This window comes from Epinephelus lanceolatus, chromosome 11 (genome assembly GCF_041903045.1).
Source record: "Epinephelus lanceolatus isolate andai-2023 chromosome 11, ASM4190304v1, whole genome shotgun sequence".
Lineage (NCBI taxonomy): Eukaryota > Metazoa > Chordata > Actinopteri > Perciformes > Serranidae > Epinephelus > Epinephelus lanceolatus.
This window is the reverse complement of record NC_135744.1, coordinates 9595058-9615538: the sequence shown is the minus strand read 5'-3', so window position 1 is coordinate 9615538 and position 20481 is coordinate 9595058. Positions and strand designations below refer to the sequence as shown.

General features: G+C 39.9%; 1 protein-coding gene across 1 annotated transcript in view; it reads right to left on the bottom strand.

The window, feature by feature from the left end:
• pcdh1a (protocadherin 1a) overlaps positions 1-20481 on the bottom strand; it is a 115526-nt gene that overhangs the window by 84376 nt on the left and 10669 nt on the right. The window contains exon 3 of the mRNA XM_033648957.2: positions 18224-20410. Coding sequence (XP_033504848.2) covers positions 18224-20410 — 2187 coding nt within the window. The remainder of the gene's footprint in view (positions 1-18223; positions 20411-20481) is intronic.

Genomic DNA, 20481 nt, shown 5'->3' with positions numbered 1-20481 from the left:
CTAAAAATGTATTTAAGGAGTCCTTCATCTCAAGTGCCATCAGTATGCTTAACTCAACAAAGTGACTAATGAGATTTAAACCACAGACAGATAATGAGCTGAATTAGTGTGTTTAAGTGTTTTGTAATGACTTTATATGCTCGTCTCACTGACTATTTGTCTGCTTTTTACAATGTTGTCTTTTCTGTTTGGTGAGGTAAAGACAAATTTCCACCCATGGTGGACAATTAAGATATATTCTATTCTATTCTATTCTAAAGCCTTTTTTTAACGAATGCAGTTTAAATATGCTATGCATTCAGTTAAAGGTACACCTCCCAGGACTGCCAGGCCCTCATCATTTGTGCACATGCATGGTCTTTCGGTTTAAGCACAGATGTGTGCATACGCACTGTTTGTGAATGAGGCCCATTGTTATTGTTCATCTTTTCGTGTCGATGGTTCTTTACACTTTACTCTCCTTTTTCACAAGGTGGACAGTGTCATAGCGGCAGGAAAAGTGGGGCTGATTACCCAGAACCCCAATGGGAGGGGGGCAAAAAGCCTGGAATGAAAAATTTGTTGTTGTTTTTTTATTTCTAAGTTAGTGCCATAACTAAATTTAAACTGACTGCATAAATTGAGAGACTTAAATTTGTTAAAAAAATACTGAAAGCTCTCTGAGGCCCATCTCACCCCTTAAAGGTGCAAAATGTTTAATCCGCCTCTGCAATAGGATTTGTCTCTAGACGCAGCTAGAGCCAGAACTGCTGGAGCACCAACATACACTATTATGCCGTTCCCCAAGAAAGTGAAAGAAAGCAAACTGACACTGTAAAAACAATTTCAAAAGGTGTGTTAGAGAGACATGGATCAAGAGAGGAAGAGTTCTTATGCATATAGCACACAATTTGGTGCTATGCCCCTGCTCGTTCATTTCAAGGGATAGTTTCTTTCTGAGATGTAGCGGTGTGTGTGTGCAAAATATTAATACATCTTGGTTTTGGATTGGTTTCGTGTAGGTTTGCTATTTCTGTCAATGAGTTAAATGTCTGCAAACGATGCCTGCCTGTCTGTGATGCAGCTTCACAAGCTCAGCTGCTGGAGCTATGGCAGCAGTTCCAACAAGCAGGTCAGCGACAAACCCTTTGAAAATAAACAACAGAAATGTATTTGACATTCTTAAGTCATGTTGTTGTAGATTAGTGTAAATTAATGACTGTGGCTTACTAACTTGGCTAATGAGCAATATGAGATTGAAGGATGTTTCAGAGACATCTGCGTAACTAACCCAAAGCCTTATCTGCAGATCACTGCCATAAAGATGTAGCAGATACACTCTCTCTTATTCTGTAATTTAAATTACAAAAAGCATCTATACACAACTCAGATGGATGTCTGCCAAGGTGACAGCCTGAGGCAACAACTGAAAAAAAACTTGACATCAGTCTATTACCCAGCTAACTTTCAAGGGTTTCTCTCTCTCACTCTTGTTGTTGTTAACACTCTGGTGAATTAGTGGATACTGGCAGATTGTCACCAGCTTCAAACAGGTATCAAGCCAACCGACTGCATGTTAATCAATGTCCTTCCATCTCTGGTGACCTGCAGCACCTACTCTAAATTGCATATTGTCCATTCACTAAAGGAATTTCATCAGGTATGTAAACAAAATGGTGCTGCATGGTTATGAAGGCTTTCTTTGTAAGTTGAGGGGACTCAGCTGACTAAAGGACAGATCCATAATTGTGCAAGCTTTGCTGCATGTGGCCTTCTTTCCCCCTAGAGAATATTCACTCGGTGACTAATGTAGATATGGTAATATGGAATGCTTGCGGACTGCCTACAAGGATTGAAATACTTTTTTTTTTGGTGTAAATGCACTGGTGCATGTAACTTTTAACATTATGTGCACCATTTTTTTTACCTGCACCATTTAATGTCTTTGTCCTTTTTCAAAAGAAATCCAACATCCACGACTGCGCCATTTCCTTTTTTTCTGACAGTTCAAATATGAATAATGTGTTATAATGTAAAATGATCTTATTTTTCCCAAACACTTTTCAGTAAAATAACTCCAAATTTTACATGGTCAGAGTCAGGGTCATGAACAGAAGCGCACTGAAAATTTCAGCAACCCAGGAAAACATTTAACCGTTTAATTTATGAGAGTTTAGAGGTAAGGACATTTTCAGTGTGTTATATATAATATTATTTGAGCGGACTGTCCTTGAACAACAATACGCAGTTAAACTACTTAAAAATGTATGCTGTCATAGGAACATTTTGAGCAGAAATCAATTGTGCTTCTTAGCACATCTATTATGGAAACCTTTTTTCATCATATTAGAACATTTTCAGTGATGTTTCATATTTAATAAGACTTGTTTAAGTTATGAAGTGTAATAAAATATTGCTATAACGCGTAACGGTAACGGTACTGTAATAGGATGGATAGATGCCCATCAGAATACAAGCGCCAGCTGGCTTGACCAGGTTTTACACAGTGCTGCTGTTGCTGCTCTGTCTCGTCTCTCTGTGCACTGTTGGTGGCCTTATTTTGTGCAGCAACGATTTGTTTTTCATTGTGAGACAATGTGGTGTGAGAGTGAGTGAAAAGCATGGCAGTCCTGCGCTACATATTTTCTATACCAAGTCACATACACTGGTGCGTGTAGAACTGATCATTTCTTGCACAGCCATACTGTATAAATAGTGGACGTAGCTGTCGTGATGTCACCCGTTGCTTTGTGGATGGCTCTCTTAAAGACCAGAGTTCGGCATTTTGTCCGTCGCCATTTTGATTTTTTAGAGCCAGAAGTGACCATATTTGGATGAGAGGCTGGTGCTGTGGATGAGCGAAGGATGGACCTGAGTCACAGACTGCAGCAACAGGTAGCAACACCTTGCAGACAGCCTGTCAATCAAACAACCCCACCCTTAAATACGTGTAACTTTAAGCCTTAATAAAAAGTAAACGGTTGGGTTATACAGAAAATCACCCTTGTGCAGTTGTTATAAATGTTGAAATTAGATATAGAGACCAGAACTGTTCTTTGTACTAGGTTGTAAACATGTTCATTTCTGCTGTGAAGTTGGGCATTTTAACATGGGGGTCTATGGTTATTTACCCTGTTTTAGAACCAGCCTCAAGTGGCCATTTGATGAACTGCAGTTTTTGGCCATTCCACACTGGCGTCATTCCTTCAGCCTTGGAGGTTTCTGCTTGTGCACAGCTCAAATTTTACATGCACCACTGTATAAATGAACAAAGTATTTCGAGCCTGTGTATGCCTACAATGTAGTAGCAATTTCATGCCACGGTAAACAACACCAATAAAAATACATTTTTTATATACAGCTTTTAAAATCAATTAATTTATCTAATGTAAAAGCTGATGTGAATATGTCTATCTGTCTGCAAAATAGTCCACTTCATTTCAAGATGTGCAAAGAATATTTTATCATGCTTTAACTTAATTATTGTCCCAAGGGGAAGCTGCCACCTCAGTCTTTGTGTTCATCCATCCTAAACAAAATGAAATGAGATGCACACAGTATTTAAAGGCGATGCTTCAGCAGAAAATGCTTAAAAGTCTCTGGAGTCTTTGGCTTCATTTCTAATGGGGAGGAAAGTCTTGATGGTAGCAGCTCAAACACTAACAATCCAGAAGTGGGCTTGTGCCAGTGTAATTCAACAGTATACTGCAGGGCATTTAACATTTTATGTTTTCTCACGGACAACTTGTTGATGACACTCAGCTCAGTGTTGCACTGACAATCTAAGCACTAAGACCTTGTTCAGTCAAACGTACGTTAGGTTCTGGTTTGTATTTGGCTCCTCTATTGTATGACCTGTGACTGTGTCCTTCACCAGCAACTGAGTCCACAAACATTCCACAAACATTTTTTTTAAATATTTATCTCTCATACAGACCAGTTCTCTCTCATTCACACTTGCCCTGCTTTTATCTAATTTTGAGTGCTGACTACAGTTTGAGCTCAGCTCATACACACACGGTACTACATTTACCAAGTGTCCTGTTGCTCCCTGCATCATCTCCCTCTCTTTCCTTTCTTTCAGGTTCATATTCAGACAAAGCCTCTGACTATCTTTCTCCTGTCTCAGTGTATTGAGGATTTTTTCTTTTTCCTGTCAGTCCTCCCCCGGCCCACAGTTTCCCTCCACTGTAGATTGCCTGACCCTATCACCTGTCTACCGAGCTGCTCCTCATCAGCAATTAGTCCCAGTATTTGTAGAGGGCTGCTCACTGCCAGGTTACGTTACCTCTCAGTCCAGCTATTTCTCTTGTTAGCTGAATGCCTGACTTCCAGTTGTGGATGTCCTGCCTATCTGCCAATTCTACTGTTGCAGGCTTGTAAATTGCCCTTTAACCACTCTGCTATGCATTGCTGTCTGCATTTGAGTCCAGCTTTATGTGACAGTATGATCTGGCCAAACTATGGACCTAGCAGTATTAACTAAGGAATGTGGGTAAAAGGGGAAATATATGAAGCACCATGATAAACAAGTCCAGTATGTGCATTATTTTGCACCCCCTGTGTTATGTGCCTTTTCCAATAGTGCAAGATCCCCCAATTAAAATGTACTCAAACCTATGAAAGTATCCTCCTGAGAATCTGCTCCTGTCATCTTTATGACTATGTTTGATCCAGCAATGCCTTGGCTCCATCAAGTATGGATCAAAGTACTATACATTCATTACTGGCTTCTGCTCCTAAAACAGCCTCTCAGTGTTTGTTTCCATGTCAGAAAGTTCCCCTTATCAAAGCCAAAAATAATAATCTTCTTCCAACAAGCTTTTTGGATGGTGTTTTAAAACTAGTTATGGTACTGTTCAGGGGTGGGATGATAACTTTATCACAGATCGTGATGAAAACACTCACAATAAGTCGATTGCGGTGAATTTCCATTAGCCGGACAATCTTGAATATTGGGTCCAGCAGCACCAAAAGAGACTGCTGGGCACCCAACAATAAAAAAGACTTGCAATAAAAAATGCAAACAGTGTTAACCAAGAATTAGAATAATTCATATTGAAAGATATGATACCATGTGTCTTTTAACTAGTCATGTCCTGATTATTCTAATTCCCTGTATTCAGGGATGTCCCAAAAGGCTATTTCCTGTCTCCAGCTTGTTCAAAACTCAGCTGCCAGATTTTTAACAAATTTTAAGAGACAAAACCACATCACTCCCATCCTTCCAATGCTACACTGGCTACCTGTTATGAATAGACTTGATTTTAAACTTTTACTAATTACATTTAAAGCCCTACATGGTCTTGCTCCATAATTATAGATTAACTCAAGTCCTGCGAGCCTAGCCGCTGCCTGCGCTCTTCAGGAGGGCCCTCCTAACTGTTCCCTCAGCCCATCTTGTTACAAAAGGAGACTTTTCCAATGGAGCCCCATAGCTGTGGAGCTCCCCACCTGAGAAACTTGTGTAAGCAAACTCAGCACTTTATTTTAAATCCCTCCTCAAAACCCTCGTCTACAGGAAGGCTTTATTTATTTTACAGTAAATATGTTGTTTGTCTATGTTCTATCCCTCTTTTATTACTTTTATTACACACTGTTTTATCTGGTCTCATGTTCTTTGATTTTATTTATGTTTTGTTGTTTTTATCTTGATGGCGTATAGTACAATATCATGTTTTGTAAATAACTTTGTCACTGTGTTAAAGTTTGTTGTTGTTGTCGTTATTATTATTATTTATTTAAAATGGTTGAGAAGCCTGGTTTTATGTGTTTGTGTGTTTGTTTGATTGTTTTGTTTTTTCACTTTAAAGGATGTTCAGTTAAAATCAAAAAATATGTTCAGCCCTATAAAATATATAAGATTAGGGTTAGGGTTATTGCAATATTTTTTTTTTTGAGAAACAGACAACAGCGTAGTATGAAATTATGGGATGCAGAGACACCAGCTGATTTAACTGATGGTATGTAGGAGTGTATATATATACATATATATATATATATACAGTACAGGCCAAAAGTTTGGACACACCTTCTCATTCAATGCGTTTTCTTTATTTTCATGACTATTTACATTGTAGATTCTCACTGAAGGCATCAAAACTATGAATGAACACATGTGGAGTTATGTACTTAACAAAAAAAGGTGAAATAACTGAAAACATGTTTTATATTCTAGTTTCTTCAAAATAGCCACCCTTTGCTCTGATTACTGCTTTGCACACTCTTGGCATTCTCTCCATGAGCTTCAAGAGGTAGTCACCTGAAATGGTTTTCCAACAGTCTTGAAGGAGTTCCCAGAGGTGTTTAGCACTTGTTGGCCCCTTTGCCTTCACTCTGCGGTCCAGCTCACCCCAAACCATCTCGATTGGGTTCAGGTCCGGTGACTGTGGAGGCCAGGTCATCTGCCGCAGCACTCCATCACTCTCCTTCTTGGTCAAATAGCCCTTACACAGCCTGGAGGTGTGTTTGGGGTCATTGTCCTGTTGAAAAATAAATGATCGTCCAACTAAACGCAAACCGGATGGGATGGCATGTCGCTGCAGGATGCTGTGGTAGCCATGCTGGTTCAGTGTGCCTTCAATTTTGAATAAATCCCCAACAGTGTCACCAGCAAAACACCCCCACACCATCACACCTCCTCCTCCATGCTTCACAGTGGGAACCAGGCATGTGGAATCCATCCGTTCACCTTTTCTCCGTCTCACAAAGACACGGCGGTTGGAACCAAAGATCTCAAATTTGGACTCATCAGACCAAAGCACAGATTTCCACTGGTCTAATGTCCATTCCTTGTGTTTCTTGGCCCAAACAAATCTCTTCTGCTTGTTGCCTCTCCTTAGCAGTGGTTTCCTAGCAGCTATTTGACCATGAAGGCCTGATTGGCGCAGTCTCCTCTTAACAGTTGTTCTAGAGATGGGTCTGCTGCTAGAACTCTGTGTGGCATTCATCTGGTCTCTGATCTGAGCTGCTGTTAACTTGCGATTTCTGAGGCTGGTGACTCGGATGAACTTATCCTCAGAAGCAGAGGTGACTCTTGGTCTTCCTTTCCTGGGTCGGTCCTCATGTGTGCCAGTTTCGTTGTAGCGCTTGATGGTTTTTGCGACTCCACTTGGGGACACATTTAAAGTTTTTGCAATTTTCCGGACTGACTGACCTTCATTTCTTAAAGTAATGATGGCCACTCGTTTTTCTTTAGATAGCTGATTGGTTCTTGCCATAATATGAATTTGAACAGTTGTCCAATAGGGCTGTCGGCTGTGTATTAACCTGACTTCTGCACAACACAACTGATGGTCCCAACCCCATTGATAAAGCAAGAAATTCCACTAATTAACCCTGATAAGGCACACCTGTGAAGTGGAAAACCATTTCAGGTGACTACCTCTTGAAGCTCATGGAGAGAATGCCAAGAGTGTGCAAAGCAGTAATCAGAGCAAAGGGTGGCTATTTTGAAGAAACTAGAATATAAAACATGTTTTCAGTTATTTCACCTTTTTTTGTTAAGTACATAACTCCACATGTGTTCATTCATAGTTTTGATGCCTTCAGTGAGAATCTACAATGTAAATAGTCATGAAAATAAAGAAAACGCATTGAATGAGAAGGTGTGTCCAAACTTTTGGCCTGTACTGTATATATATATATATATATATATATATGTATATATATATATATAAAACAGCAACACTGGTTTCTAGTAAGCCCAGTTATATAACTGTGCTAGCAGCATTTCTCAGAAGTAATATATTGTAATGATAAAAATACACTGAAGTATATTCTATGAACAACTAAGGCAACTAGTCTTTATTGAAGTAGGTCTGGCAACCCATCAGACATACCACAGTGTGGGCAAATATTTTGAAACAGTGTTAAGATGTGAAATGTTGGCACTATTGGTGTATAAAAAACACACAGTGCTTTATACGTACAATGCAGTGTGTAACACAATGTACTGAATGACGCTTTTAAGCTGTAAAACAGTAAGCAAAGCATGCAGTACATGCAGGGTAAATTATTCCAGCATCTACAATGCTTTTTACCTCACTTTCCTTCTAGCCTTCCTTTTCTGGGTAATCAGCCAGGGCAAATATGTGGTGCACAAAGAGCTGTGTGTGTGTGTGTGTGTGTGTGTGTGTGTGTGTGTGTATGTATGTATGTATATATATCTGTGAGTCGTGCTGGTTTAAAAAAAATACTTGAAGGCAGATTGGAAACCGAGATAGGAAAACATAGGGAAAATAAATCAGCCGCACTCCTTGCTTTCCCAACTATTCACTGAAATGCAGATGACATATTTCCGATGATTTCCAGGTTTCACTGGTCCTGAGTACAGGTAAGAGAGAATAATGTGTCACAATCTTATAGAACAATTGCAAATTTTGCCTTGGGCCTCGTCTGTAATACACCTCTGCTGAGTTCAAACAGCAGTATTGGGCTAAATTGGGCTAATCCCAGCTCAAAGGGATGCCTAAAGTTCGCAAAGTGTGGGCCCTGCTTAACAAAGAAGCAGGTTAATTAAGACTCACAGTGACTCACTTTAGCCCCTTCCCTGCTCTCAGAATCCACTAGGCTTTACGGTACTGCAGATAGGAGATGGAGATGAACGAGTATCCCACTGGGGCACAACACTCACCTATTTTTGATAAATAAAGCATTCTAATTGTGTGAATGTATATAAAGGGTGAATTTACAGCTTCTCAGACAGCCCTGATTACTGCTTAACACTGAATTCTCAGTGTTTCATACCACTCATATTGTGTTTTGTTCAAATGCAGTATTCTCATTAAGTGAAGTGTGAAAAAAGGTGCCAGCTCTTGGACCCAAAAGGGCTAATTATCAGCTCTAATGGTTAATGTGAGTCACTGGTTTCTCCAGCAACCATCATGCAATATCACACATTCAAAGGTGACGAAGGGGGGAACTAACAACTACAAAGATAGTTTTTGTGAAGGCGCACAAACCTCCAGCTCTCTTGTTATGGGAAATGTAAAGCTTAGCATATCTTTTCTGGAGACAACTGTGCAGCAGCAGTAGGTGAGACATTAATATGACATATACATACGAATATGTCATCATATGAATATGACTGAATAAAACTCACACAGATTGAAACGTGCTTTTCTACAATAACTCCTAAAACTTAAGTAACAGCAGATTTGAATAAGTAGATTTCAGATTTCAGTCATAATTAAGGAGTAAATATTATCTGCAGTTATCTGGAATTGCCAACACTGCCTATGCAGTGTATTCCCACTGATAATTATTGCTTTAAAATATCCAGACTTCCCTGTATGTAAATGTAGGACTGGGCAATATGGCAAAAACATGATTGCAATGAATATTTCATGTTGATCAATATTGATATTTATCACAATATATAATTTGATAATGCTGCCAGTTTGAAGAGTATCCTTATAGTGATAGATATCTAAAGAAACAACAGAGTTTGTTCTGTAATTGTTAGAATATAGTTTATTAATATATGAGATTGAATAACCTAAACATTGAAATGTGTAAACGTGGTTTAGTTTATTACAGTTCTTAGGATAAGGAAAACACTGTAGAGCTGGGGTGGTTCATCAATGTAATTGACGCCAATGATTGCGAAAATACGTAAACACGAAAATTTGCAAAACGTGTTGCATGTCGCAATTACATAGGCTGCGTCCGATGAAAGCGCACAGACACTAGAAGTGAAAGCATCCCGGAGCACGTTTTAAGACAGCAGCAGAAAGCACCATCCTGTTTACTTTTTGTCCCCACATAAGCATGATATATTAGGATTATCAACACACAGAACGTGTTTCTGTTAGTAGCAGTCAATTAAACTTTCTGCTGCGCTACTACTGATACCGCATGCGTCATCTAACGTTATATGCTGTTTTGTATTTTCTGTTTACTTTAAGGGGAATGCACAAGCAAGAAGTTCTTACATTTACCAGTAATTATCTTAACTGCATATTACTCAAGTGATGAAAATAAATCCAAGTCATAACCATTTTAAGTTTTAAGTCAAGAACTTCAGAAAAAATACTGATATTCTAGTTCAGGAAAGGATTGCTATGACATACAGCGATTTAAAAAATGTATGTTATACAGCAATTTTTTTTTTAAAATATGAGGTCCAGTACTTTCTGTTCAGGTATCTGACACATAGGGCCTATTATTACTATCAGTATTACCATAATACAACAGTGACATCGAAATTAGACTAATCTTAAAATATGCGGCTATTGTCATTGGATAAGAAAAGATAATTGAACAAAATAATGACAAATAACAAGCTGAGTAATAAAAAATAATCTTGAGAATAATTAGTCATGCAATTAGTCGACTAATTGAAATAATAATCATAAGATTAATCATTAAAAAAATAATCATTAGGTGCAGCCCTAATATACTTAAAACATCTAAATGTAAATATTTAACTAAACATGTCTTACCAGCCCCAACAAATTAATACAAGTTAAATCGCCTTGTAACTTATTAAAATAATGGTGTGGTCGCTGGGATGGTACCTTTTTAGGCGATGTTGTGTTTCCACTGTTGTGTTTCCACTCTTGGTCGGTGTCGACTGACGGTGTATTTTCTTAATCTGGGCTTTGTTGTTTTTGAAATATCCAACGATTTCCATATAATTGATGCCTACTTTTTTGTTAACTTTTCCCTCAGCTTTGGAGGATAATGCAAGTTCACTCTCAGCATTTTAGCATAATGAGCTCCGTGACTGTGTAAAACAAACCAAGTGTGAATTAAAAGGAGAGTAGCCGAGACATCACATTTCTGCAAGTTTGTATTCTGCTTGTTCAACAGGTGTTTGATAAATTGATCATTAACGTCCTCCTTTTGTTGCACTTATGGATAATGAGCATTGTCGTCGATGACTCCAGTAAAATATGTCCTAAAGTGTGCTTTATTCCCTCTGCTGTGGGCTGTAGCATAGCCCCGCCCTCCTGCAAACAGGCAGCGACACAGAGCAGAGGCAGAGAAGAGAGGCAGCACATTGACTGGCTGTTGTTGCGTGTATTCCTGCTGTGTGATAGGCAGGGCTGTCATCAAGACAAACTTAACTGAGTCCAAGTCAAGCCCAAGACCAGGTCCAGTCCAGTTTAAGTCAAGACCAAGTCCAAAGGCAGAGGAGACCAAGTCAACACCGAGTTCAGAGCAAATCGAGTCCTGTTCAAGAAACCAAATTGAGTTATGGTAAAATTTTCACACAATTTTGCCATTTAATGTTAGCTGAGGGAGCTAGCTAGTGACTAGCCACAAGTGATGTTACTGTTAGCTCACTTTAGCTAGAGGTGATGAACTCAGAGTCAACGTTGCTTGCAAAATTGGTGCAATGCAAGGGAGCAAGAGGCAGAGGGAGCAGAATTTTTTCTGAATCAGGAAATGTTCTTTACAACTGATTTTGAATCACAAAAAACAATTGCAAGTCCAACAAGGCACAAGACCAAAACAAGTTCAAGACTTCAAGACAAAAGAACTGGTCTTTAGACCAGATTTGATACTGACAACGAACTCAAGTCCCACAGCCCTTATGACAGGCTATTAGATCTATCCATACTGAGAAAAAAATGCCCAAAGCTTATCATTGTTGTTGACATAAATTTAATCGTGATCCCCTATCAAGATCCTTTCATCGCCCAACCCTATGTAAATGCCCACCCAGGCTCAATAACAAAAGTGTGACATACACCTGAGAGTGGTTTAACTTGCCAAGACCCTGAGGAAAATTCCCAACGTCCCCACTTTAATTATAATATTACCCGAACAGGTGCAAGCAGTATGAAAGCAATTGTAAAGACCTCTGTTCAGCACAGTGAAGCTACAGCATTCATGCAGAGAGCTCATCTTATTTGTTTATATCTAGTATAGAAACACTTTGGGTTTGTTCGTTGGTATATTTGCACTTCTTAAGGTTGTTCCTGCCAAAAAAAAAGGGTTTTCTCATCAAACGAAGTCAAGAAAATGGCTCAGGTCTTTTTTTGATTTTTGGGGTGTTGGTGGACTTTCACCAATTATGTTAAAATACTGCACTTTTTTAGCATTTCAAACATTTAATTAGTGTTTGGTATAATTCTAAAAAGTGTTGACAAAGGACCACTGATGACAGGAGTCTCTCTATATCAACCTCACATGGGCCTGTTATCTTTTTCTCCACTCATGATGCTATGGTAATCCATCTGCACAAAGGCTTTAAAACACTTGGAAGCAAAAAACACTGTCCAAGGTTCTGAATTTCATTGGATCTAGACACACACAGTACATGACAACCGTTGGTTGCAGCTGTGGTTAAGGGTTTTGGATGTCTGCGTCTATTCCTGACATTTACTGGTTCGCTTTTCTTTTTTTCTTTTTCCTTTTTTTTGGAACAAGCATTTAAGAAAAAAGGATTTATTTTGAATTTGCTGTGAGGCAATAGTTATTTTTTGCCCAACTGCATTTAGAGGCAGTACGTCTGTTGTAATATACTATATCCCGGAAACTGCATTTCAGGAATTCTGTGCCAAAGTGGGTTAATCTAAAGCAATTAGAGGGCTGAAAAAATCTCTACAGAGTCTTGGGAGAAGATCAAAATGTTTCTAAATTGATAGCAGTACTAGCTCATAGTGCAGGAAACAAAACAAATATTGCTTTGCACATATAGCTGGTACATACTTAGATAATGGTGTGATGAAATTAGGCCATCTGAAACATCTGTTTGGGTTTTCACACCCTCAACAAGCCATTCTTGAGTATTCATTATTTAAATATTCTGCTATGCAACAAACAAGGCTACATAGAAAATCTAAATAAAAATGAGGGCAATGATACACCCACCCAGTACAGTAGGTCTAATACTTGTATGTATTATCCTTCTATGTATATTTGTGATGAAACAACATCTATATACATGACTAACCTACCAAATCTTCCACGTATGCACATGCATACATTAACAAAAATATTTTTGTGTCTGTGTGTGCTAAATCCTATCCTGAGCCCTGATGACTTCCTGTCTAATATCTATAAACAGATTCTGTATATGTCTATATGTATATGACCAATCACGTCTGAATAGCTGATAAAATGTCCATGTGGAGAGGTGAAACACATTGGCTAAAGAGGAGACATCTAAAGAGGAGTTAGCTTTATATTACCTTTTCTTAAATTTATCTGCATTCGTATGCAAATATCTGCTTATAAAGATCAGCCGAAATGACTGGTGCATGGAAGAGGGTGTTAGAATAGTGGACCTCACCCCCAGAGGCTTTATTGTTGTTAGATGAGGGCCAATGGGTTCTGAGTTTGTTTCATGTCTACATCCAACCCTTACCCTGAAGCTAATCTAATTCTAACCTAAACCCTAAGAATGAAATCCTTTAAAGAAGTTTGGACAGGGCAAAATATCCTCATGCTTGAATCATAGGCTGTATAAAATAATGGACATATCTATAGCCTGGTTCCAGACCATAGACCCCGCCCACTCAACTGAGTAGGCTTGCATCTCTGGTCTGGCATACTTCAATGAATTTGCGATTTATCTCGTCCAAACAATGGACGGACCAATGAACGCCGGGGGTCTAGCAATTAGCCAATCAGCGCCACGATGATGTCAAGCTGTACGCCGGTGGGTAACTGGTAAGGATAGCAGCAATGGCGACCACTACAGATCCTACAGACCACATTGACGATGCTATTGAGGTATTTCGCCACTACTCCCGTTAATGGAGGACCAAATTAAGGAAGCTGCTAAACTGGATTTAACAGCAATGCAGCTGGGCGTGCACGGCGACGGAGACATTTTAAACGGGCAATGCTTGCTTGTTTTCGGCACCCCCGAGGCATGGATACTAATGACGTCAGATTCTGGGTGAGTCGTTGATCTCTACTGATTGGTTAGGGAAAAAATCAAATTCCCTCCCCCTTGTAAATCGCCTTCAATGGAAGCCATGTCAGACTGAAGGTTCTGGGAGCTTCAGTCTGACACTCAGGCTAACATATCTACAGTGACGTCACCCATTGGTTTGTGGACTGCTGCTCTGAAGCCTTGAGTTCGGCATTTCAGCCTTTGACATCTTGGATATCTTGGATACTAAAATGTAAATGGGTGACATATAAAATTTAACCCCCTGTACAATTAGCTTCAGAGATTAAAACTGTTTTTTTGGACCAGGCTGTACAGTCGGACATTTAACATGGGGATCTATGGGGACTGACTCGCTCTTGGAGCCAGCCTCAAGTGGCTAGCAGAGGAACTGCAGTTTTTGGCATTTACGCATTGGCTTTATTTTTCAGCCTCAGAGGATGCCTCTTGGTTTAAACAACAAAGTTTAGAGTGTCTTAAGCTTCTGTATTGTGACATGTAAGGTAAGGTGAGGTAAGGTAAAACTTTTAATGTCTGAGATACAGACAGTGGTCATGAGCATAACAAAACAGACAGTACAAACTGTCAGGGGTAAATCATGGACTTTAAGGGTCAATGCTTGTTAAGATAAGTAATAGCAGACGGGACAAAAAGATAATCTGTACCAAGCTGTATTTCCTAGTACAACAATATTTGAGTAATGTACAGTTAGAAGAGGAACTTAAATCAAATCCTCTGCATTGGATTGGACCACTAAAAGGTAGGTGGGCTTAGAGTTTCTCTCCATCCAGAGCTTCAGCAGAGACAGCTGCTGAACGGACTGTTGGTTCCACACACACCTCCCTCACGTTAGATCACAACAAGGATAAGAGACAGGAATGAGTTAGAGCTCCGCTACATTGTTTGGAAATGAAAACAATTGCTCGGTCCACTGATATCCAAACACACATCTCTTCCTATCTCTCTCCATATTGCTGTGCTAGCTACTACAACCCACAAAATGTGAAAGGTTTTTTTTATGACTGGTGTGGCTAGCTAGTCACCCAAAATCTCATTTGGCTGGATGAACTTTTGTAAATGCCCCTGAGGGCAGGATGTGTCATCCAACATTTGAAACCATTTTCCCTGGTTTTACAGGATGAGAAAAGACAGGGATTTTGATGTAAAAATACTTTGATAGTGATTTTTTTGACATATATTTGGCATATAAGAGATCGATGATCAATTAACACAGGGACACAGGATTAAAACTGGGAAAATGTATTTTTCATTTCATGGGGACTTTAGATTCAAACTAGTGCTCACAAAGACATAAGCACAAGAGGTACACCCACTTTTTTCACAGTTTCCAGATCAGACTGCTTTAGTTTGTTGAACATTCACTCAGATTTAACTCAATGATAGATTGGTGTTTAGGAAATTGGTGAAAAAGAATGACAATGCAGCAGATGGTTACAGAGCAAAACTCTAACAGAAATGTAAATAAATAAATAAATAAAAAAGTCTAAAAATGCTTATTATATTCCGTGTGCTCATACTTTGTAAACATGCAAGCTGTAACTTTCAGACATGACATCAGGAAGTTTAGTACAAACATAGACACCTGACCACATTCCCAATGAAAAGCCATTGTCGAGTGTAGCACAGTTAATTAAAGCAAGGGCACCACCACTCTGCATCTGTCACATCACTTGGCAGTTACTTTAATTATATATTTTGGTCAATCTGTTCTTCCTGATGTGAGAGGGGATGCCATACATGAGACAACATCTGCTGAGGTATGTCACATGAGCTTCAACATCTGTCCATGTTTTTACACAGCCTGTCAATCACTTGAGTCATGTCTCATACGCATTTATGTTATCACATTGAGAAACCACAAACACTGTCAAGTGCTGTGAGCTTACATCTGTGCCACAGTTACAATTAACACTCTTTCACTGAGCAGCAAATCCACACACAAACACAGAGATTGGCACTACACACAAATACCCAGACACACCCCGTGGCTTGCAGTCATTTTGGTCCCTTATGCTGTCCATCAAGGAGACAGTGGTGACTGTTCTCTAAACTGACTCCACCCACAAAGGCTTGTGATCACCTAAGCTGTCAGCTGGCATCTGCTGAAACTACCGACCAGCCAACTGTGATAGTGGCTCTGAAGATATCTCCACTGAAAATGTGTCACCTACACATGTTCAGAACTCAGCGGCATATTTTCCTCTTCTATTTTTGCTAATTTTCGTGTGTCAAACTTTTGCAAAGCCTTGGAGAATGTCACACTGTGTGTATGTATAACACTGTGATTTGATATATGGAAGCATCTTGAAAGCAGATGTCAACTTGTCCTGGATGTAAATAAATTGCTTACATGAATGTCAAATGTTTTTGATAAAAAAATGATTCTGAATACCAGCGTAGCAACATGAATTATGCATTGTTGGAACTAGTCATTACTGTGTGATTTACAAATATATCAGTTACAACTCAGATGTGATGAGAACTATCAGTCATGTTAGGTTGCAGATCACAGTTGCACTGCGTTTGTTTAAGTAGGAATGCCCCTGTCGTGGGTGGTCTTTGGATTTGGGTGCTCTTTGAAGTTATGTGATACTGTATCTACCTCCTGGATGATATTTTCTTCACACAATGAAAGTTTAATACAGTATTTACCAGAAATGGGACCAAATCATTATTTTGAAAGTCACACGTAAGACTTAAGACTTTACACCCAAGTCCTAAACTTTGACTTTCAAGTCCTTAACAAGTCACATTGCGCTCTTCACCAAATGTAAAGCCATTTTTACAACAGAGCAACAATATATTAAATCTACAATAATCTTGAATACTCTTTGAAATTTGTACTAATCTGTTTAAACAGTTTTTTTGTAAGTTGCTGCCTCTCTGTCCATAATTTCTGACCTGCACATTTAGCAAAAATTAAGGAAAACGAACGGATTCATGGCACACTTTAAAAAAAAAAAAAAACATTATTTTTATTCTGTGGGCTTGAGGGAAGGTATCAAGTACTTCCAAGTCAAACGGTCAAGTCCAAGTCAAATAAAGAGTCATTGGTGCTAAAGTCCAAGTAGATTTGCTAGCCTGTTTTATATTATTTTGTCAAGTTAAGTCTTAAGTCATCACATTTGTGACTCGAATCCACACCTCTGGCAATTACTGGAAAAAACATTTCAATAGTGATGGGATCTTGACATGTGGATATTTTGCTGTACTATAAAGAATGTTATATTATTTAATGTTCATAGCAGTCTACCTTTTGCCCCTTTGAACACATGCATACACACACACACAAATACAGTACATGTCTACGCCTGCCGAGTCCAAGACGCACATTCATTCACACACTTGCAGATGACACAGAAACCTAGAGACACAATAGCTTTCCATCCCCAGACTCTACATTTTTTCCCTTTCGTAATCCCCTCTGAGTCTATTAATATTTCTGTTTCCATGGCGATTCGAGCCTTGCCAAATGTTGTACAGATAAGAGGAGATAAGAGCATAAGGAGCAGGGAGATAAGAGCAAGTGACCTGCGGAGATCAGAGCACTAGAGGTCAGGCAAAAGAGCAGAAGTAAGTCACTGCGAGATGGACCTTCCCTGTTCAACTCCACTGCCAACCCCAGGAAAAAAACAAAATATGATGGGCCGTCTAAGTTTTTTTAGTAGTGCCATGTCTGATCATACACTTGGAGGTAAAAAGACAACTTGGGGTTTTTAGCAGGAACACTCTTTGTGTATTGAATTTCACCCTCCAAGGAAGTTACACGGGAGCAAAATAAAATAGTAATACAGCATATCTTTAAACTTAATTAACAGAAATAATTGTAATCTGTAAATATCACAATTACATAATCCCCAAAGTACATTAATATTGTCCATGCAACTAAAGAAACTTTATAATGGTAAAACAAATTTAGGGTAATACCATGTCATTCAATTCCAAGCAAGTTATATGCTTTTCAACCAGAAGAAGATATTTTTTCTCTCCTTAATCTGCTGTCTCAAACATTATGTATTGTTCTGCAGAAAATTAAATTCTGAATAAGAGAGAAATGACATTAACAAATCTGCAATATATATGTATATTTGAACATTTCTAAAATTCAGAGTGATGGCACAATGATCATAAAAGCCATTCAAATTATTCAAATGTTATCTTGAATTGTCTTTTAAGTAGACAACATATTCCTACAAGAGTTGTTCATTCTATCAGATGATTTAAAACTGTTGCACACAATAAGAATAATACATATGAGTTCAAAAAGTGATTTATGCCTCTTCAATACCCTCAAACAATGCAACACACCAACCATCCACTCCTCTAACAGACCATTTACACAGCAGTTTGATTTTTAAGACATGACCTTACCTGTTTGTTGCTGTACTTCATTTGGCTGGTCTTGTAGCTGTAATCTGAGTACTGGTCTGAGCCGGTAGAGTTGTCATCTCCTCCCGTTCCTACAAAGGTGTTGGCGGCAGGAAGGTCCTGGACAGCCTGATGCTTCTGCGAGGCTGAAGGGGACTGGGCCTGCAGCTGGATGGAGGGTAAGGGGGAGTTGGAGCGGTAGTGTCTGCCTATATCAGGGCTTCCTGGTGAATATGTTAAGGGCAGGTGTATCCTGGGGCTATCATTGACTCCATCAAGGTTGAACTTGAGACTCTTTTGAAGGCTGACTTCCTCGTCTTCTCCGAGTGGTTTTGGGGACTTCTGGGGTTTCCCTTTTCTCCCACGTTTCCCTTTGGCATTCTTTGGTGCCTGTTTGGGTGCGTATAAGTCCTTTGTTTCCTTCTTGCCAGCCTGATACCCACTCTTAGTCTCTCTCTGGATGCGGTGTCGAATGAATACCACCACTAGGATCAACATGACAACACCTGCCACACCAGCAAGGCTTCCAAACAAAATGTTACTACGCTGTGCAGCAAAGCCATTGTCAGGATCACCAGCAATGTCCCTGTCCAATGGAGTGTAAAGACTATGTCCTACTAGAGCTTCCACTAAGCTGACATTTGAAATGGTTTCATTGACATAGATGTGGACCAGGGCAGTGGCATGACGTGCAGGCTTCCCCCTGTCACTCACTCGCACCACTAGGCGATGCAGTCCGCCATGTTTACGGGTCATCTCTTTTGCTAGAGTGATCTCCCCACTGGAGGGGGAAATGCGAAATAACTGGTAAGGGTTTCCACCAGCAATACTGAAGACCAGCTCTGCGTTAGGCCCACTATCCAGGTCTTCAGCTTCCACTACCTCAACGTGGCTATCTGGGGAGGCTAGAGGTGATAAGAGCCTAAAGGAGGAATTGGAGGGCTTGGTGACCACAGGGTCGTTGTCATTTTCATCCAGTACATTGATGGTAACGCCCACATATGAAGACCGAGGTGGGTCTCCTCCATCCACTGCTTTGAGACGGAAAGTATAGCTGCTTTCTTTCTCCCTGTCAAATGAGATGCTTGACAGAATGGTGCCTGTTCCATTTTGGACAACAAACTTCCCTCCATCAGGCTCTACAGAGAGGTGGACACGAGCGTTCTCACCTTTGTCCACATCCAGGACTGTCACCATGCCAACTGGACTTAGGGGAGGCATATTTTCCAAAACTGAAAAGCTGTAGCCACTAAGCATGAACTTGGGGTCATTGTCATTGCGGTCAAGGACTTTTATTACAACAGTTGCTGTTCCTTTATGAACAGGTGACCCTTTATCCGCTGCAGTGACCCGGAACTCGTAGTGTTCTTTATGCTCACGGTCAAGTGGGCTTCGGGCTCTTACTTCGCCAGTATTTGGGTCAATCTCAAACAGACCTTTGATGGATGAGTCTGCCACAATATTATAGAGGAGTTCTGCATTAGTGCCACTGTCAGCATCTGAAGCAGTAACATCCAAAACTTTCTCCCCTGGTTGGTTTTCTTCGGCAAAATCTACCTCAAACAAGGTTGGGGAGAATATTGGAGAGTTGTCGTTCACATCAGTCACCTGCACCTTCAGAGAATTTGTACTAGAGAGTGCTGGATTTCCAGAATCCACAGCCACAATCTCTACTCGGTAATCCCTAATCCTTTCGTAGTCGAGGGGAGTGGTGGTCTGTAGGAAGTATTTCCTCTTGTTGTCACTGGATGAGTCGCTGGCAGGCCGTAGCTGGAACGGTACGTCTCCTGCGACCACGCAAGTAACCACAGCATTCTCTCCCTCATCCTTGTCGGACACTTGCACCAAAGCAACAGCTGTTCCAACTGGCATGTCCTCTGATATGTTAGCCACTCCTTCACTGTGTGTCACAAGACCAATTCCACGAATCTCCACGGCTGGAGCGTTGTCATTTTGATCAGTCACCTCAATGGTTACAAATGTCTTGGAGCTTTTAGGTTGAGGACCCTTATCCCTCGCCACCACATAGAAGGACAAGCTGCTGATTTCCTCCCTGTCCAGGGGTCCTTTGACATAGATAATGCCTGTGGAGCGATCAATCCGTAAGAGTTTCGGCACTGGGTCTACAGCTTGGTGAAGGGTGTACTCAATTTCTCCATTAGGGCCCATGTCAGAGTCATTTGCTTTAACCTAGAATGAAAGGAATTCAGTGGTTAAAGGTGTGATTTATGCACAATGACTTGAGGTAAGAAATAAAGGAA